The sequence below is a fragment of the Aythya ferina genome (genome assembly GCF_964211825.1).
Source record: "Aythya ferina genome assembly, chromosome: 1".
Classification (NCBI taxonomy): domain Eukaryota; kingdom Metazoa; phylum Chordata; class Aves; order Anseriformes; family Anatidae; genus Aythya; species Aythya ferina.
Window position 1 is genome coordinate 104,168,976 of NC_140296.1, and position 21,547 is coordinate 104,190,522.

The following is a 21,547-nucleotide window of genomic DNA, read 5'->3' on the forward strand; positions in this document are numbered from 1 at the left end:
AGTTCCACTTCAGAAGCTATTCAACAGCCAGATATACATTGGACTCAATGAGGTGAAGGCTAGCAAAGCCTGCTCTCAAGCCAACAGCTCCCGCTGTGACTTCACCAAATCCTTTCTGCCTCCAGCCATTGAAACCACCTTCCTGTCAGGATCCACGTATCCTGTGTTACTGAAGCACAGCTGTCTCATGCCAAGATTATCCATGCAGGGACACTCTGCACTGCTCCTCAGTCCCCTCTGTAAAGGGCTTTCTTGTCTGGCCTGAGGTTATTTGCTTCCTCCGCTTCCCTGCACCTCACCTGGGAAAGGTCAGCTCTCTGGCTCTCACTTAGACAGTTTGCTCTCCCACAATAGAGTTCCCTACATTTTAATGGTAGTTTGTAAAGTGCCCACATTTCCACTTCTTTTCCTACTCCAGGAACCAAGGAAGAGCTTATCTAGGGTCAGGAGAGAAGGATCCATCTCATAAGCCTCTCCTGAGCAAGGAAAACCATGGAAATGTACCTCTTCCTGCCGGCAATGGTAATAATAAAGTCTTGTGGAGCCCACTCCCATGAATGATACAGAGAAACAAAAAAGTTTGTACCTGTTTCATTTTCAGCCTGAAGCAGCAGTTTATTCCTGGCTTCTAATGCAGCAGGGACAACGGCACTGAACGGAAATGTTTGGATAATGGTATCTTCGTTTAAAGTGAACCCGATTTCTTCATCTAGGCCATCACTATCCTCAACTAGGACATCCACCATATCAAGGACATCTATCGTGTGCAGAAAAAGTATAAGCAGAGGATTCAGCCTAAGTAGGTACCAATGGAAGTATAATCCAACACTTCAGGAAAACGAGGCTGCTTCTGAATACCCAAAGAAGAAAAGGGATAAAAGACAGGCCAAAAATCATTCTTACAGTGCTCAATTTCAGGGCTTGCCATTTAACACCACTGTTGAGCTGACAGAAGGGAAGAGAAGAGGTGCATCAGCTGCTAAAACCATGATTGCATGAGGTAAGGACTACCAGATCATTATGGTGACAGGAAACATGTATGGGCAAGTAGAAAGGGAGCAGCTACTTCCCTATAAAAAGAAGAGCTGGGGCAGTCCTTGAAGAGCTTTTCAGCTTGGTATAGACAGAGAACCAAATCTTGGTCATTAAAGAGTTAGCAAGAGATTTAACATATGAGGAATAGTGTTACCACATATTCTGTGGCTGGTAATAGAGCCAATTTAAGGCACCCGATCCATCTGGGACTGAGTGGTCAAGTACCTCAATTATCTTAAATTTATGTACTGCAGAAACCTACGCATGGACAGTTACAGCAGAGCAGCTAGCACATGGTAAGCTGGCTAAGTGTCCACATCTGCAGAATTTTGATTTTGCCTGCAGTAGGACTGTGACTGGTCCCTGACAGCACGGGCAGCAAAATTCCAGCCACGTTCGTTAGAAAGCTCCTTGTGCACCCCAACCCTCTCCTCATGGATGAATGGAGATGAGCAGCCCCAGGGGAGGAAATGTAATAGCTTTCATTTTAGTCAGAAAATGCTGCTGCAGGACCCTGAAGAGAGATTTAAAATACTGCTGGAAAACCATAGCTGCATCAGAAATTACTTTGTTGGGCAAAGACGTAACTTTGCAGTTCAGACTTCTACTTTTGATACTAAATATAGCCAGAAGCCTAGCTCCTACAAATATATACTTAAGCAAGAATTCTATGGTTATCAGTCTTCAGTTTGCTTGACTACAGCTAGAAGATTTAGCACAAAGTCCCAGAGCACCCTGTTGTTGAGGGAATCGCCACATACCATCAATGTGAGAGATGGGGATGCTGACGTTATCAGAGTCTTGCTTAAACATATTAACTTGAAGCATGCTGGCCTCCTGGACAACGTCTGCCGCTTTATCTGTATATGGATAGGGGTTTGTCACAAGTTTCAGCAGGATCTGTTAATAAAGGTTGAGAGATAAATGTAAGTGCATAGGCTAGTAAGTCCACAGAAACCATGATTTGTTAAGACAGACTATGGGCTAAAAGCTCTTGGAAGCTAGGGAGGTTTTAGGAGGACAATTCCCATATGCGTCTGAGGGAATCTGCCTGTGGTTACCACTGCACGTTGGACCTGTGCCTGGTGGAAAATGAAAGGTCCACTGCAATTTTGCAGCCGAAGTGCTACCACAGACTGAGTCCCAGGGGAAACTTATGGAAAGGAAGCACTGGGCATTTAACATCCTGCAAAGTAAACAGGAAACATCAACTTTTCTTGTAAAAGACTACCAGTTTCTGAGGTCTGATAATTTTGGCAGGTATTACTGTGTAAAGAAGAGGAGATAAAAGCTATCCCCCCACCCCAAACGCTCTACTCTTACATCAACAATCCTGTAATAACGACTTATCTTTCTAGATTTAGTTTTCCTCCAGATCACTTCACCCTCCTCCCACCCAAGACAAAGCTGTCAGCTCTGTGTAAAGAATTACAAGCACTGCCTTTCTCAGAATTCATTCAATGATCTCTGAGAGGTTTCTCAACAACAGCAACGAAATAATTAGTTTCCATTAATGCTATTCCTGGCATTGTTTATTCAGCTAATTTGAACAGTTGTTACCCTTTCCAAAAATTGAATCACTGCTTCCTTCTTGTCTTCTTTTGTATTATCCAAGTGTTCCAGCCAAACTGAAAGTTCCTTCCATGTGTACTCAAACACTCCACTGTCATGTAAAACCTGTCCAGAAAAACAGAAGGGGGTAAAAAAAATAAATAAAAATATAGATCTCTTCGTACTGCAAAATCATGTTTTCTTCTTGGAAAGAAACGAAGAGCAGGTGGTTGAAAAGAAGTAGCTGTCATTCCCACGCCCCCAGTTCAAGAGGCTTTATTCCTACTTACTAGGGCCACTCTAACTCCATAACAGTCCCAAAATGAATGCATTTCTTCAAATGAAAGCAAACCTCCCAAGATTTAATCAGCTGGCCTCAGATTAACTATGGCCAAGGCTTCATCGTTGCTGTTTTGCTTACTGCTCTCCCAGGAAGAGCTGAGAGGTGAGGCACGAGTGGGTTACAGCTGATGAATGAAACCTGCTAAGCTCTGCCAGACATACACAGGCTCTGTAGGAAGCGGGCAAGAAGCAGTCCTAGCAGCCACAGGGAAGAGAATGGAGGTCTTTAAGAATGACCAAAGAGGCAAAACACAGCTTAATCCCTACTGGAAAAATCAGCTAACAGCAGCTTCTTCTTTCTGCTCCTGTCTTCTCAGAGCCTGTCCTCCTCTCACCTGCTGTGTGCAGCACAAACCCTGCACAACTCCACCTTGTTCCTGTCCTCACACAGATCACGCGTATGGGATGGATCCCACATGCACACTATTCAAGTCTGCTGTCAGCAGCTGTCCACTTGACGGACAGCAAGCATGTCACGATCTCACTACAAGCTTTCCTTCCTATGCATTTGGAAGGCAAGACTTCAACAAGCACTAGGGACACAGGAACCTACCACAGCACTGCCTTACACTGGAAAGGAAGGTCTCCCAAAGGCTAAGAGCCAGAAGGACTCCTGGGTCAACACAGCAAAGTCCTGCTGTTGTCAGCAGTCAGTCAGCACAAACACCACTGAGTTGTTTGGTCACAGAGCATTCATCCCTTCCACCTCAACAAACCTTACTCTTGCTATTTCGGGGGAGCCAGCTGTGCTGCTTTAAGTGGGTTGTGCTTCTTTGTGACCCCAGAGTGTCATTACAGTAAGAAAAAAAAAAAAAGGCCAGAACCATTAAAACAGCCTGTTGAGAGGCTACTGAAAACTACTAATAGACTACAAAAGAAAAATCATTGCTAAATTAAATCAAAATCAGGCTATTTGTGCAGAAAAGAGTTGGGTGAATGGGTAAAGAGTAAATGAACTGCAGGCCATGACCACTGCTCAGAAAGAAGTCTGGGCATACCTGTAGGTGGTTTGGGTGGGGAGGTAGACACAGTTTTACCACAGTCAAGTCCCAGGTGTTAACATATTTAGAAAAATTTGCCCACTTTCACCCTATCTAAATTCAGGCCCTTTTCTGAGACACCCAAATGAGGAACTTGGCGAACCTCTGCTCCCTCTGTGAGAGAAAGGAGTAGGAGGAAGAGGAGGAGGAATGGCTGTCTGAAGGACCATCCAGATGGCAGGCAATTTGAACTACACAATGGTGTATCTGCCTGTCCCTCACTCCCAACAACAGAAGAAACCTTGAACAGGTTCCAAACTCTGGCACCTACGTTGGAAGCCTGAAATGATGCGGGATGAATCCATGCCTTTGTTTCTCCCCATACCCCAAATACAAAGAAAGCCATCACAGCTCATTTGCTCAATATTTACTCTGTGTACACCCCAGCAGCTATAAAAATAACACGGCTGCTTACAAGAAACTGACAGGATAATTCATTTAATGAGGAAAAAAAAGAAAAAAGATCCATTTTTAAATAACTCACTATTTTTGGCAGAGTCTCAAAATAGAAATACACTTGCAGCTCTTATGAAAACAGGCAGGAACAGAATGTGAAATCCAAAAACATGCTTTCCAATTATACAGCACGGTGTTGAAAAATAAGCAAAACACACTCATTAGCATCTATTCTTAGCAGCCTTTCTGCTGACATAACTGCCCTAACTTCACTGCTTCTGTCTTCTCTAAGAGAAAATGAAATAGACTGAAAGTAAAAGAGGAAACAAGAATGAGTCAGGCAGCCCACAACCCCACTCAGCAAAAGAATCCAAATACGCGAGAAAAACTGCACTGGGTAGATTTGGATTGAGACATTCTTCATCACTGCAAGACAAAGTTAACCTGCTTCTAGTCCCCTGCAGTGATCAAGGGAACTACAACCTAATTAAATCACTCTAACTTTGGTTTAGCGTACTGGACGTTACAATTGGGCCCTGTAATTGAAGCTAAATGCAGAAATTAAACACAAGAAGCTATATAGATAAACTTGTATGCAACTATAGTTACAGGACATTATGGTCAAGGCTCAGAACACCTTTCTAGGTTTGTTCTCAGGGAGAAAGACAGCTTGTTTGGTTGGGTTTGTTTTTAATGTAGGACTATCCCTACTAAGATAACTAAAAGATGCCCAGTCTTCTTAAGACTTGTAGTTGATGAGCACTTCTGAAAGTCAGATCTTTCCTACTTAAATGCACGGAAGTGGATTTTATTTCATTTTAAGACAAAAGCATTCCTTAAATCATAGTTTGATTCAGACTAACAAGATTTTTATAAGGGCAGAGCGAACATAAGACTTGAGCAAGGCAAGAGTGACAAAGTGCAGATTAAATACATCAAGGTAAAAAAAAAGGAAAGAAAAAAGAAAGATCAAAACTAATCTTTGCTTGATCAAATGTCTAGGCCATTGCAGGCACAAACTACATCGTAACATTTAACTCAGCCTAGGGGATGGACAAACACTGAAGATGTTTTTCTTACTGTTTCATCAACTGTTGCAGCAAATTAAGTTGACAGCATTTGTTTTCACAGAGTACTTGGCTAATAGGTTACAGCAATTTCCAATAACAGTCACAGGAAATGCAAAGAAGACTCTGTTGTCCACACAAGTACATAGTAAACGTATCTACCTACTTTAAGGAAAAGTTCTTAGGATCTTGAAATTTCAGATGAATGGAATACAGTGAATATCCTGATATTTCAGATCAAACACTTACCTTGATAATCAGCTTTTTGGTTGAAATTTTCAGATGAGATTGGTTACTTGTAATGAACATTTTCATCAGTAAATAAAATACTGATTTTTCACCGGCTGTCTTTTCTGTCTCAGAGACATCCTATAAGACAAATATAATAAAATTCCTTTGGTACTGCAGAACTGTACAGGGTTATTTTGCACTACAGCAGATATGTAATAAGTATATGATTTTATAGACAAGTCCAAAAGTACCAAAGCCAGCAGTTAATGGGATGATTGCATTCTGTGAACCAGGAAGATAAGTATAATGTGGTTGTTTTTTTGTTTGTTTTTGTTTGTTTGTTTTAAATGGGAGAAGAGAGGAGTAGTGGAAACACCAGCTAATACAAGAGTCCCAGATAAAGCCACCTTTCTCCACAATCATCCATTCTGCTTGTATTTCTGTTATCCCCAGGACTTCAGATTTCCTACAAGTAGTGTCTGAATAAGACAATATCAAAATCATTTAAGAGACTGAACTTGACCCACAAAGAAAGGAAAACAATACAAGTCACAGGGATGCTGAACACTACCCAAATATCAAATGACGATCCTCCAGCCATTTCCCCAAATCAGAAAATTCTTACTTTTGCAGTTCTCTGAGGACAACAAGAGCTGAAGAAACCCTGTCAGCCCTCTTTAGGTAGACAAAAATTTCTGTCCTTGCTAAAAACTCTTCAGCTCAGAAAGAATTCTTTACTAATGTTAAGTCTGTAATTTCTACCAGTGATACAAAAAGAGTTACCCTCTAAAAGAACTAGACTGGGACTAGTTTAAAAGCAGGCAGTTCTGGATTTGAGGATTACGGGCTAAAGAAGCATAAATCTGCCTTGAAGTCTTACCTGTACTCTGAACCAGGCAAATTTATTTGCAGGAAGTTCCAATGCCACTTTCAGTATATGGTACTGCAGAACAGGGGGGACCTCCTCTCGGAGGCCCTGTTCAGTGACGATACCTGAGGTTTGAAAGCAATAAATTATCAACTTTGGAATATCTTACTGAGATCATCAGGAACACTACGAATCATTTAGGGTTTCAAAACACCACTCTGAGATAAATTGGCAATTCGTTAAGTTTCCAGACCATAAGACCTGCACACACAGACAAACCTATCATGGTTGGACAATCTAAGGCTGGAACCCAGCAGGAAGAGTCACGCCTGCCCCCAGCACAAGCTATTGCTGTGCTTGTTTTTTGAATACAAAATCTCTTCCATCAGTCTCAGCTACCCTGAAAAGCTGCGTCCTATAGGAAGCCAAGACCAAAGTATAGAATTTAAGTCAACAGCAGATCTTAATTCTTATAACATTACAGTATTTTTAATAGGTAATTGATCTTCACATTTGTATCTCTTCCTGCACCGCTCTTATCATCTGCTCACAACTGCTATGGCATAACACCACAACTATTCACCCTACCGGTCACAAAGTTGTGCAGAGACCCTCACTGTGAGCTCCAAAAATTGACTTGCCCACACTTTGACTGCAGTCTGAGATCAGCTGTATAAAGCTTTGATGGCAGCGTACTTTTCATAGTCTGTATAGCACCTTTGTGGTCCACATCAGAGAGAGAACAGTAAATTTTAAGAAATCAGCATCACATCAAAAGCCTAATCAACAGCAAGACCAAATAAAATAGTACCAGCTGTTTAATGTGCACACTGATAAAAGGCAGAAAAACATGCTGCCTTTGGAGAGTATGTTTCAGTCAGGGCAAGGAACAACAGAACTCCCAAGCTGGAATCCAAAGGAGGGAAGTTTCATGATTAATTTACCCCACATCATTGTCTACCTTATCCTCTTTCATCAAAACAAATATCCAAGCTCCCTTCTGACACTTTATTTTCCAACCTAATTATTTTATTGTGTAACAAAACATACCATCAAAGAGATTTTTGCCTCACAAGACGGTGTTCTGCCTTTTGTCCATTTTGAAAAAAAGCAGAGCAGTGGAAGAAATAACGCGACAAACAGGATGTGTGATTTGGATTTATGTGATAAGACAGCTGATTTGGGAGAAGGAGGTGGGGGTGGTTGGTTGTTTAAAACCCCTTTCCCCCCTGACAGGCTTTAAGCATGGCTTTCATATAAAACTCTCATTCTTATAAATCCCAGACCTGCCTAGGACTTGGACAATTGTTCTAATTTGGCGGCCTATGAGCTCTGCTGGCCCACAGACAGCAATAATGCCCAAATAACATTTTGCTCTCTCCTCCAAATGAAGAGAGTAACGGCTGTCTTTATTGTACCACAAGCAGTACTGGAAGATCTTATCCACAGCCCATGATTTTGTGGGTCATCATCCTTGCTGCATTAAGCAGGTACAGGACATCTGTTGACTCCTGCTGTGTGAAGAGGCATACCCCCAGTGAACGCGACACCAGAGACAAAACACAACAATATTGCTAACATGCTTCCTCGTATGGGTTTTTCACAGCATAACGCCATATAGAATGCTGTTCTACTCCCCACACGCTGCAAAACCATTATAAAACCAAAAAACATAATAAAAACAAAACAATGAACAACACAGCAAATTGAAAATATATATATATATACTTGAATGCTAAGATTTTCCAGAGAAGACTGGCAAATTGGTACGTGATTCTCCTTCACCCCAAACTTTCTGTGACCTATCCTGTTAAAACAAAATCTGTATCATTGCGGTTAAGAAGAATGTGGAAGTAACTTACTTTGCAAATAGCCAGTGACACCAATGAAGGTAAAAGAAATATGCATCACATACCTTTTAAGAGCTTGCTAAAATCAAAGTTGCTCCGTGCTACCAAGTGGGGCACAACCTTCTGATAAAGGCATATGACCTGAAGCAATGCAGCTTTCAGGAACAGTGTCTCAGCATCATCTGAACCTAAATCAAGCGTTAGCAGAATTAGTTCCTTCTTCCTTCACATCAAGAAATAACAGTGTAGCACCTATAGTACCAATCATGAGAAACACTAACAATATTTTCAATAGACTTGGCTATGAACTGATCATTTACCTTCCTCACTAACAACAGAAATAAAAGACACATTATGGAATCCCCAATTTCCTTTTCCAGTATTCCTGTTTTAATTTTACAAGTATTCTATCAACTTATTCAGTGCTTGAAGAGACAACTGTCGTTTTTATTTTGATTCTGAAGTGCTCACACAGATAAAGGTAACCTCAACATTTTACCAGCCTCTAGAAGAACCCAGCCAGTCCCACTGCTGTTCAATTTAAGACTAAAAAACAGAAAAAAGGAAAGGAAGAGATGATAGTCGGGCTGCTATTTTGGGGCAATACTATTTTAACCAAATGCCAGGTAGGTTTGACTGGGGAAGGGCATAAGCCAACACTCTAATTTATTAGTTCAGTTAAAGATTTCTTTCTTTCCCTTATTTCTTTTTCAAGATGTCTTGAGAGGAGGATGACAACATGTATCTGGAAGAGAGAAATGCCAACCCCAGCTAAGGCAGCCATTTACTTCTTACGAGAAGCTATTTCAACAGCTAAGTATTCTTTCGGTTTATAACATGAGGATGCATAAAAGCTACTTGTTATCCAGTTACTAATGAGAGGAAGCAAAATAAATGAAAGGCAGCCAGAACTTTTTTTTAACACTTATCTTCTTCCTGCTAACTAGCTCTCCCTCAGGGAGCCATGAAGAACTGGATGGATGCCATACACAAACGTTGTCATTGTTTTCTTGAGTCTCAAATTCCATTAAAAGAGAATTTTCTGGTTGCCACAATGCAAATAAAGCTGCAAAAGGTGCACTACGAGTAACTAATAGAATATTGGCATTCTAGCATGAAGAGAAACTAAAGCTACAGTTCTTTAAAAAATAAATAAATAAAAATAGCTGCTCCATTGGTTTTAGCAGGCACTCTACCAGTAAGTAGCCTTGGAGGGTCAGCACTGAGAACTAATCCGCTGCCTGAAGTCACACACAGAAGGACATTCTCTGAAGAACTCTCTGCTCCAGAAAGTCTCAATGTGGAGCATGCCCTGTCAAGGGCACAAAGCTGTCTGTAGATTTATCTTCAGCCTATAAGCAAACCATTGCAGGCTGCTAGCCAAGCTACAGAGGAGTACTAAAAATTCCAGTTCCCTGCAATGGGACAATGAAAGCAAGTCCTTCAGTAAGGACACTGTTTTTGTGAGAGTAAAACTGAAGCCTTCCACAACAACCTTCTGTGTCCTGTTTCCACTCCTGTGCTTACAGCAACGCAAGCGTTTGTATAGCCACAGTAACTAGCTGCTTCCCAAAAAAATGATCTCATGGTAAAATAACATGCCAGACTAAATCACCCAAAGGGATTTTTCAGCTCCCCTGCCTGTTTTATTGTGTCACAGCAAAATACTTGTACTAGCACAGGAGGATCAAGGACAGAAGGGTTCAGTTTAACACAGGGAACTACAAAGTCCTGCGCCTGGGGAGGAACAACCCCAGGCACCAGTACATCCTGGGGGCCACCCAACTGGAAAGCACTTCACAGAAAGGAACTGGGGATGCTGCTGGACACCAAGCTGAACACAAGCCAGCAACGTGCCCTTGCAGCACAGAAGGCAAATGGTGTCCTGGGCTGCATTATGCAAAGCGTTGCCAGGAGGTTACAGAAGGAGATCCTTCCTGTCAGTTCAGCACCGGTGAGGCCACAGTTGGAATGCTGCGTCCAGTTGTGGGCTCCCCAGTGCAAGAGAGATATGGAGCTGCTGGAGACAGTCCAGGGAAGGGTCACAAAGGTGATTAAGGGGCTGGGACATCTCTCTCATGAGAAAATGCTGAGAGTGCTGGGACTGTTTAGCCCAGCGAAAAGGCTCAGGGGTGTTCTCATCAATGTCTATAAATAACTGAAGGCAGGGTGCAAAACAGATGGAGCCAGGCTCTTTTCTGTGGTGCTCAGTGCCAGGACAAGAGGTACAAGGCACAAACTGAAACACAGCAGGCTCCATCTGAACCTCAGGAAACACTTTTGTTTGTTTTTAAGGTGATGGAGCACTGGCACAGGTTGCCAAGGGAGGTTGTGGAGTCTTCCTCCATGGAGGATCTTCAAAACCCAACTGGACAAGGTTCTGGGCAACCTGCTTTAGGTGGCCCTGTTTGACCAGGGGGGTTGGACCAGGTCATCACCAGAGGTACCTCCCAACCTCAAGTATTCTGTGACGCTGCAACAGCAGAAAGTCACACTGCTTAACCTCCCAGGAGCAATGCCAGCCTTCACTTATGTCAAACTTTTAGGCCATTATGACAATGATCAGAATTAAACTGCCTGAAGAACTGAACAAAGCAAAGCTGAGTAGTAAATGCATGGCTGGTATCTGGACTCTGCTGGTGAACTGCCTTACACGGGGACAGGATTTTACACCACCCATTCACACACATGTAAGATGTGATGACTTCACCTGCTTTGCCTACCATGTTGTTCAGCAACTTCTGCTGTCTCAGTCGTTTCTTCCACAGTGGAAACCGCAGTTTCCCTTTTCTCCTCTTGCCCATCAGGACGTTCACTCCCTTGCTTCAGAAGGGACTGCCAAACAGCTACTATATTGTTCATGTCTGGTAAAAGCTAGAAGAAAACGGAGAAAAATTGTGTTAACTCTCCTGTGTGAGACAAAGCCACTCCAATGAAAATCTTTACAACCAGCCAACATGAGGAGCTGTTGCTCTTCACTAAGTTTGCAACTGATCTTCTATTCACTCTGAAAAAGATCTGAAATCAAGTAGTTTACCTTCAATTCTGCATAACATAAATACATGAAAGAACATTTTATTGAAAAAGATTCCAGTAAAAAGTTGTGTTTTTATTTTTTCCCCCATCTGGATAGCATATTATCAACTCTAAGGCTACCTTGTCTAGTAACTTCTAACTGAACAAACTCTGCTGACTTCAATTTACTTGAACCAGGGGAATTTGCTTCTGACCCTGCTCTTGAAACTCATTTGCAGCACAACAGCTGCCGATGTTACAAATTTGTCTGACAACAAAGTTTTATTCACATTTCCATCAGTCAGATTTGTAAGAAAATCAGTCTATTACCACACCAGTTATTAACATTTCTTAAACCACAGCTTCCCCCCCCGCCAAGACACCATCTCCTTGCTTTCAGGCCACAACCACTTAGGGAGAAAGTGCAGAGGAGTAGGTACTTGCCACGCAATGACTCTTGTGAGACCCCAACTGCCTTTTTACTTTGTACCTTGCTGATGGCTTCTCTGTACAGCTGTACAAATTCCTGCATCGTTGACAGTGAGTAGATTTCTGATTTTTGCCAAGTTTCTTCATTCAAGCAGTACTCAATATTCTTCAAAGCTCTTTTCAGAACCATTGACACAAGTGACAGTATGCTGTGCTTCACTACTTTGCTGGGTAACTGGAAGAGGGAAATTGAATTCATGATATTTCAGTAACTCTTCTTGCTGCTTTGAACGTTCTCTGTATGTTAACATTTGCTAATGAATTAATTACTTTCTAAGCTTTGGATTGCAGGAGAGAATCTGTAGGTTTTCAGATTCCCAGCCCAAACTGCTAGGGAGCATTGGCAGAACTGGTGCTTGAGAATACCTGCTGGAAGCAGTACTGATAGGTTTTAGTTCATGTTCCAGTGTTTCCCCATGCCAGCTTTATGCTGCAATTGACCATATAAAACTTACAAGCAACTTAAACTTCTTGGATGATCTCACGCGTAAGTCAAACAGTATTAATTAGGACATAAAAATCCACTGAAATATAAGCTGCTCTTACATTTAGTCCTTGGGTGAACATTATTTTATTGCACACTGCAGGGACTGTCGTTACCATCACCATAGAAAGCAACCTGGGAAGAGGAATGAACTCTGAAGTCTTAAAAGAGTTGGAAATCTCTGGTTGAACCTCATAGATCTGAAATAAAAACAGATTAATCAAAATTAACAGTCACAGAGATAACAGCTTCTTCTGAGGAATGATTTACAAAAGAGCTCTGACTTTTCAAACATAGGTGACAGCACTAAATATCAACTTTTACACAGAAATGCTAAAGAGCATCCCCCTCAGGCTATTCAATGAAATGAAACATCTGCATGCAACCTGCACCCCTGCTACAAGCCAACACTTTTAACAGATTACAGGTCGCACTTCCTCACTTCAAGCTAAAGCAAAGGGGCAGAGAAAGACTCAGAAAGGACAGAAGTTTCTTCTAGCTAGGCTTCTATGTTGCCGTACCTCAAAAACTGTATCAACAACATGAGGTATCTCGCTATTTCTTATGCCCATCTCTTCCTTCCTGGTTTAGTTAAATGTTTATACAGCCTCCTGCTCTAAATGGGGCTCTTTAGCAAATGACCTTCCAGCTCACTCTGTCTACACTTTTTAAAGCAACTATGGCTCTGAGCCACAGCTCATTTTCCTTAGCACCCACAGAAAACAGGATGCCATTTCTCCCCCCTTCATTTACTAACTTTGACATTTAACAGCATCCTGCTGCTTCTTTCCTAACATGTCCACAGTAATTGATGGTGTTATTTCAGAGCCATTAAGTCCTTCCCTTTTAACTCACTTAAAACTCCATCACCTAACTTCCTCATTGCTGGTTTGTTTTAAAACAATTAGTTACGAAACTCTGTGCCTGTCTGCCTTTTTAGTGATTTTAATAAACTCTCTTAAAATACTGTTCACTTACAGCTGTGAACACAATGTATCTTCAAACAAGCGAGTTTCTTCCAAAACAGAACAGCTGTTTCTAATACGAAAATAAAAAACACCCCCTGATCTTCAACTTATTTGCTGATTCATTCCAGTGAAACTCTTCACTAGGAGGACCTGGTCTAAGTTAAAAACAATTCTGTTAGTTTATACCTAACATGGCCACACCACAGGCTGACTGGGTCCTGTATGGCAACAGTACCCAAACTATAATAAATTTTACACAGCAATGGCAGCACTTGTAATGTGTTATAATATCTGTCTGTAAGAACTGCAAAGGCAGGCTTCCCAATCAAAGGTCCTTTGCTTGGTAACTTTTCACTAGGTCTGGAATGTCTGACTTTGCCATCTTTCCTATTATGATTAGGGGTATTTCTGCAGTATTGCTTAGTCAACACTGTTCCGGTTTTCAGAGGAAAAGAAAGAGTGTTGGAATTGCACATTTCTATTTAGAAGTGGTATGCATCTTTCATACTCTTACCTTTTTGAGTAACTTCATATTGTCCATCCAAGCTGACTTCACTCTAGGAACAAAGGAATACTGAGTCTCCTTGAAGTACCTATTCAATAGATCTGGACATACTTTAAGAATGTTCACCACGAGATCAGCAACCATTTCATCTTCTGTTGCTGTTTTTAAGCCAAGCAGAAAGCGCAGAAGCACCACATTTCCTCCCCTATCAAAGATAAAAAAAAACAAAAAAACATTTTTAAGAAAGAAATCCTCACTTCAATACATGCAATTCTAACTCTACAACTCCAAGTTAATACTGCAATGCAAAAAGTTAAATTGCCTCTGTCACTGGGACAAATACAAAGCAAGATCTCTCAAACTGTTCACATAATCTGAGTTTATATTGAGAAAAGTAAGAACTAAAGTTATGTCTATTTTTTTTTTCAAGACTAATAGTAATTACCTTTAACTAAAACCACAATGTTTCACAAACACTCTAACCAAACTTCACAAAGCTGAAAATGTACTATTACAGCTTTAATATTAAACTTGAAAGCAGTCCATGTTCTTTCAGTTCTCCTCCCCTCCGCCCCCCCCCTTTTTTTTTCTGTATGTCCCTAAGCAAAGAGAAAATATCAGGTTAATACCAGTTAAAATTTTGCTCTAGCACCACTCAGTATCTGCTACTATGATCTACTGCCTTCATTGACCAGCTAACATAATGAAGCAGAGGCATCCTATGGTAGTCCCTCCATAGAATCACAAGAGTCTAAACTGTTTTCTCAATGAATTAAAGTATCAGTGTACATATATTTTAACTAGTCACCCAGTGGAAACAGTAAGGTAAAACAGTATTTCAAGATTAGGTGTTGCAGACCAAACTCTGGCATTACTGAAATCAACAGTGACATTTTGCCAAGTTCTAGGATAAACCACATCTGGTTTTACCATATATAAATTAGATTAGATATTTTACCATCTGGTTTACACTGCAGCTTTGGTATTTTATTTTCACACCACAAACCTGTGGTCCAGAATCAAACCTTACAATAACAGACCTGGTATCTAGTCATTCATTGAAATGGCTCAGAGAAACACAACCAGTGCCTCCAAATCCCTACAAATATAGCTGAACACCCTCTACTCCAGTAGGCAGAGGCATAAGGAGATATAGTAGTTTGATCTTGTGAAATTAAAAATAAAAGCAAAACAAAAAACAGCAATATATTTCTTTCTTGTGCTACAAGTTGCTGAGACAGAAGTAAAATTAAGCAAAGTTAACTTGCAAGGGCCTGGAAAGGCAGACAAGAAAACTAGTGATGGCTTTCTTGTTGCTAGCACGAAGCACATGTAGAATCTCAGCTTACTGGTCATTTACCTTCCAGAAGTTCCAAGACTTGGATCATAGAAAGTTATGCCATGTTTCAGAGAACAGCAGAGATCCATCAAGAAATTATGAACAAGTTCTCGTACCATCAATTTTCCCACATCTTCAGAACCTTTAGTTACCTAGAAAAATCAAAAAGGAGTAAAAAAGACATGATTTTCAGTATCAACGAAGAAAATTTTGCCTCAATTTCACTCTTCTATAAATTTTATGGAGCTCCTTTTATACAGAAATGCTAAAAGAAAGTTTAATTTAGATATATATAACTTATGTAAATTGGGGAAAGGCCACACCGGGATTTTGAAGACAAGGATGTAAAATTACAAACTTACAACCTTACAGGCAGGTTCAGTATGACGAAGTTCAGAAATACAAAAAATAAGTCACTGAAGCCTTCAGTGTAAAGCAGTGTAGGCCAATTTGGCAGAATATGGAACAACTTTAATATAGGACAAGAAAGATGGATAGCTAACAATGCACTGAATTTGCCAATGTTTCAGGGAAAGAAGGTAGGGTATGAATGCCTTTACAGTCACTGTACAAAAATGGAGGAAGTAACCAAATACTCCTACCTATCAAAAAGAAGAAAAAGAAGTGAACCCAAATTCCATTAATCTTTTACATTACTTTAGGAATGGGATTTTGTGGCCTAGCAGAATCAACTACAGCTCAACCCTTAGAAACCCTGCCAGCCTCTCAAACTGTGCAAGCTGAAAAGGCTGGCAACTATCTTGGAAGTTTAGATCTCAGATAAGATCAGTCTGTAGGATGGAAATGAGGCACATAGTAAGAACACTGCTCCTGGCATATTATCCTATAGAGACATCAATGTGTCCAGGCAATGGAGTACAATATTCACACCCAAAAGCCCCATTTCTCCCTGGTCAACAGATCTGCATGGCAGTTCTGGCAGTCAGGGAGGGGAAACAAACCCTCCTCCTTGAGCAGTGAGAAGCAGCAGAAAACTAGGGTATCTTTTTCAGAAGCCCCAGCAGATCTCTCCTCTTGAACTCCTGGTTACCTAACCACAGCTAGATATTTGAAAACCCATGGGCTGAACACAGAAGAAGAAGAAGAAAAAAGGCAAGATAATGAATATAACTGACAAGAAACAAGCTACCAGACCTTGAAATCTGCAGAGCTGACATCAGTAATCCCATTCCACCTGTAAAGTGAAGCTATGTGATTCAACACTTCTGCAGTAAAAAAGCGCACCTTCTGTGTTTTGGTGACATTTTTGTTTTGAACCACCTGAAAAGAATTAGAAAAAAAACAACTTTATTATAAGTTATCGCAAAATAATGGCAAATTAGCAACACATTCCACAAAATCTTTAACCAGCTGCGCAATGACTCACTTTCAAAGAGGACATCACAAAGACATAACAAGCTGCAGTCCTCAAACAGTATTATGGCCAAGCTATCAACCTCCAACAAGTAGCATCAGCAATGGACACAGACAAACTTGCAGCAGTTTGCAGCAGCATGGTGCCAACATACTGAAGAGCTGTGTATTTTATGAGAAATTGTGCAAATTGTTTCCAGCAGCAAAGAAAACAGAAAACAAGGAGGCAAAGACATTTCCAGTATATATCATACCTTAGTTTTCAGTGTGGAGAGTAGAAGATTGACAGTAGAAACTTTGTCTTCCTTTATTCCAGAACGAAGAATATCTGGAATGAAATCTAAGACGACATTTCAAACGTTAAGTGAAGATGTGAAAGCTATTTTCATACTAAAACACTTCAGTGAATTCATCCCCCATTTCTCTTCGATGTCATACTATTTACTTTGCTGTTATTTTAAGAATGAACCAAAAGGCTGCAGTAAGAGTTCAGAATGATGATGCGTCTATAACTATAGTGACAAATATGTAATGCTGCCAAACTTACTTTCAGCATAACTTGCTAATTTCCCAGGTCAGTTATTAATGCCATCTGTCAACTTCAAATATATTTCAGGTCCCAATCTGCTGTGCAGTATTTGAACTTGGGTTAATGATGGGCTTCCTTTCCACTGATGGGCTCACAATTGTTTCATTGAATGAGTCTCAGAAGTTTGCAGGTTACATCTAAAGCTACCTCAACTTTCAGCTCACCTGTGCGTTCCAAGTTTAGAGAACTGGAATGTCCCAGACTGGGTAATGAAAGCCAGCTGGGCTGACTGGCTCAGCACACTGTAAACTGCCATCCCCTGATCTGAAAGAACTGAACAACTGCAAGCAACTGAAGGAAATCTGCAGCTCACAGGGTAGCGTGAACAATAAAAGTAAATAGTTATGACCTGGTTTTACTCCCTCACCATAGAAGAAATGAATTCCAGCTAACAGATGTCCCGTTTTAAAGTCCTGTTTGAATTCTTTCATAACCACACCAAAGGCAGCAATTCACTGCTTGAGAAACATCAGCAGTACTTTTCAAACCACAGAAGCCAACATAAGTCTTACATTCAACTTCAGCACATAAGGGATCAAGTTTTCATTAAGTGTATGTAGGATTTGACTTTCTGGATCCTTGTCAGGTCAGTTTGGACCCCTTCTCCAAGAGATACAGACTGGGCTTACATATAATGCTTCCATAAAGGATGCAAATGATGTTACATAGGTCTCCTGAAACACTGACAAAAAACAGTCTCAGAGAGCATACAAGAGTTGGCCTGCATGAGGTCGGAAAGGAAACTAAAGTAAGTGCAGACTTCATCTTCAACGCTTTTCAAAAAAACGTAATAATAAAACACATCCAGTATGTCTTATGAGCAAGTCTAGAGGCCATGTATTTTTTTTCTGTTTATTGACTCTCTGGCCTCAAAAGTTGTATTACATTTACTTTTTTTAGATCTGTGTGATCAAGGGCTTTCTATTTTTGCACTGCCTTTTCAGATACAAAATGTTATTCTCAAGTAAAAGAGGCACTTACTAAAACACTGAAGTAGTTTAAAGTTTTTCGGGTAACAAAAATAAAAATATGCTTTGTTATCTTATTAGTGCTGTTTTAACTGGTTCACATTTTGAAATAGTTCATATTTATTATCATCTTTAAAGGACTCTACCTTAAAATAAATGTAAGCAGTTGTGAAATACCTTTTAATTCCAGCACTTGTACCAAGATTGCATTGTCACCAGCAATTAAAAAGGAGAGAGCAAACTGAATATATGCCATACGGACATCAGGTCTCCCCTTAAAGAAAGAAAAAAAGTATCATTGGTATGCAGTATTAATTTTGCAGTTGTGTACAATTTGTAACAATTCGTTATCATTGTATCAATCCTCTCTCCATTAAAACAACTGCAGAACCTCCATTTATTTCAGTGGGGCCAAACCACAATCCTTGCATTGGAAAAAAAAAAAAAAAAAAAAAAGACTTAACTCTTCACATAAACCAATCACTGAATAGTTTACAGAAGTTTACCACCACTTTCGCTCTGTTTTAGCCAGTGAAAAGCCAGAAAAGGGTAGCCCACATTTTATATTTCATCAGAGCTTATTAGAAACAGACAAGGCCATTTAATGTTAAACAGTAAATACTACATAGCAGTGTTAAGAAGGTTAGCCTGAGGAGCTCTGCACCCTGACAAGATGAAAACGATCAGCACGGGATGAAAAACGAAGCAAGCTGTACCTCAGGGTGCTTGCCAGATATCCCACAACTGCAAAGACTCAGAAACATGCCCTGGGGATTTCCTACATAAGGAGATGGGAAACTCCTGCCCCATAGATCAGTTCTGCTGCCTATTAGAAACAATCAAGAAGCATTTCAGCCTGACACAGGACAGGAAGGAAGAGGCACGTTCTTGCAGATGAAAATATGGCAAAAGAGTCTTTGGCAACAGTTTTAAATAACTTGGTAGAAGAAAACTGATGGAGCCAAGACATAGCATTCCATGGCACACCCACAGACAGACATTTGATTTACCTTCTTATCTCTTTTCTTCACTAATCCAGGCAGAGATTTGTTATTGAAATCAAAGTGGCTGTACACATCCCTTGCTGAATCTGGTCCCTGAGCCACCATTGCTGACAACAGGGTAAGGCACACTCGGCTCATCCTAAAACGAAACAGAGGACAACCTGCAAGTTATTTCTGGGACAACAGCTATGCAAACCACCAACCCAAGAGAAAATGGAAAGAAAGATGATTTTGTAACAAAATAAATTATCCCATTCCTCCTCTGACATCCACCCAAGCCTTCAGATGTTTCAGGCATAAAGCAATTTGCAGAGCCAGTCCCAACATGAACAATCAAGACAGCCACTCAGAATGTATCCCCACTCATGCAAACCTCTTGCTGCAGTTGATGGGAGCTTTAATTGAACATGTAACCAATTATTTATACATCACAATACAAATTTAGACCAAACACACATTATTACATTATTTATAAAGAACACCAGAGTTCTTTATAAACAGCTTATTTTTCCAAGCATATTTTGCAGGACTGAGGCCTCTGTCCAAAAACACTTATGCAGTTTACTGCCACAAACAGGTCCATAGGAACTAAAACTGATATTAAAGATAATGGCATGCATTGCATAGACCAAAGAAAAACTGTATTTGTTTTTTCTTTGGTGTTGTGCTAGTTGAATGATGGCAATTTTCTTGCACTTAAGTGCAGCACAGTAGCCATGTTCTTGGCATTGATCTAAATCCCAAGATTTACTCTCAGTTTGGATTCTTGATCACTGACCACTGGGAATATTTGCCTGAGAAATTAGAAGGGAAGTTAAATAATCAAAACTATTGTTTAGGCCATGATAATAGCAACTGGGGAGGAGGGGAGAGGGAAGAAGGGAAAAAGGAATGCCTACTTATATTCTTCCCAAAAATTAAGCTGCAGTGAGAGGCTGGATATTCATCTCATAAAGTAAGATAAAAGGAATAACATGCCAAAAATTAAGGACTCCCAGATTCCATTGAAATCTGCGATTTATTTCAATGGGAACACTGACACAGCCATCAGGCACAAGCATGAAGTCCTCCATCACCTGAACAGCCACTACTCAGTAAGAGTTTTGGAGTCTGTCCATGATTTTCCACTCATGGACAATCTGTAAGAAAGCAATACGATGAAAGCAGAGATCCTATCTAGACATATCACCAGTATAAAAACCCCTTTGCACATCCACGAGGTAGCACAGAAAAAGCAGAGCATATTATTTTACGATGCTCACATTCTACGTATTTTTATTGTGAAGAACATTATGAAAAAGCAACTGACAAAATATCAAAAACTTTTCAGCATGGGCAGCTTTGTTTCTGAAAAAAAGGATGCCACCAGAAATATGTGTGATGGCATCACTGTGCAGGTTCTAGACAGGTTTCTCCAGAAGTTGTAATCTTTAAATTATTCATAAGTGCAAACCTTGCGCAGTTTCAAAGTTTATTTTACAATATACCTATCCACACACATTTGGAACTGTATGTGCAGTTAAAACACTTGTTGCAGTGAGATCAGCTCAGTGGTCTAGGAAGCATGGTCATGTCCGTGAACTGGAAACCTTGGAAAGACTTCCATGTGCAATCATTTTACAAAATGTGGAACAAAATCATTAAGTAACAGTGGATCATTAGCAATAAGTCAGGCTGAGTTTTGCAGTTTCATGTATTTATGTGCAAGACCCAGACAGCCCTTTGGGACCAATGCAGAGCAACTGAGAGATTCTCCTCAACACTATGGAGAAGACTTACCTGTAATTTTCAGAATACAATGCAGCATAGATCAATCTCATGTAGGTATGAATCATCTTTTTGACTATGTTCATTCCCACAACAGAAAAATGGGAGAGGTCGCTGGCTGTCCTCAGTAAAATGGCTTCCAGAGCTTGAAAGATTAGTATCATCTGTAAAATACATAAATATATTAATATATTTCAATATCAGATAGGGCTTGAAACTGTTAGCTGAGCAAACAGTAAAAAATGCCTTTAAAAAGAAGAGTAACCCTACCACAAGAGGAAAACTTCCAAATATGAAGGCAAAGTTAACTTCTGAATTCTCTCCTAAACGCTTCCTTTTCTAATGGATCAATTCTGAGAGTGTGAATCTTCAAGAAAGCCCCTATACAGACACTATATGAAAGACCAGAGAGTCACAGAGGGGCAGACAACTCCTCTTTTTTTTTTTTTACAGCTGCAAAACTAATGAAATTCAAAGGACAACTTTGTTTGGAAGCCCACACCATATGTGCTGACTGAAGGCCTGGACAACCCTGGACAAACAAGAAAAAGGGATCCTTCTTCACATGTGAATGGAGACCTACGTGCACATGCATGATTTATCTGTATGCACAACAGCAGCTTCTGGGAAGGCAAAAGCTGACTGCAGCATAAATCTTAGCACAG

The 21,547-nt window shown here is 40.4% G+C and overlaps 1 protein-coding gene across 1 annotated transcript in view; it reads right to left on the reverse strand.

The window, feature by feature from the left end:
• The window catches only part of URB1 (URB1 ribosome biogenesis homolog), a gene marked incomplete at its 5' end in the record, with an annotated part of 50,681 nt that overhangs the window by 27,856 nt on the left and 1,278 nt on the right, over positions 1–21,547 (reverse strand). Inside the window, 16 exons of the mRNA XM_084513576.1 lie at positions 587–757; positions 1,797–1,935; positions 2,596–2,712; positions 5,681–5,800; positions 6,543–6,655; positions 8,446–8,568; positions 11,104–11,254; positions 11,886–12,059; positions 12,431–12,568; positions 13,851–14,046; positions 15,202–15,332; positions 16,336–16,461; positions 16,809–16,894; positions 18,289–18,385; positions 19,122–19,254; positions 20,895–21,046. Coding sequence (XP_084369702.1) covers positions 587–757; positions 1,797–1,935; positions 2,596–2,712; positions 5,681–5,800; positions 6,543–6,655; positions 8,446–8,568; positions 11,104–11,254; positions 11,886–12,059; positions 12,431–12,568; positions 13,851–14,046; positions 15,202–15,332; positions 16,336–16,461; positions 16,809–16,894; positions 18,289–18,385; positions 19,122–19,254; positions 20,895–21,046 — 2,167 coding nt within the window. The remainder of the gene's footprint in view (positions 1–586; positions 758–1,796; positions 1,936–2,595; positions 2,713–5,680; positions 5,801–6,542; positions 6,656–8,445; positions 8,569–11,103; positions 11,255–11,885; positions 12,060–12,430; positions 12,569–13,850; positions 14,047–15,201; positions 15,333–16,335; positions 16,462–16,808; positions 16,895–18,288; positions 18,386–19,121; positions 19,255–20,894; positions 21,047–21,547) is intronic.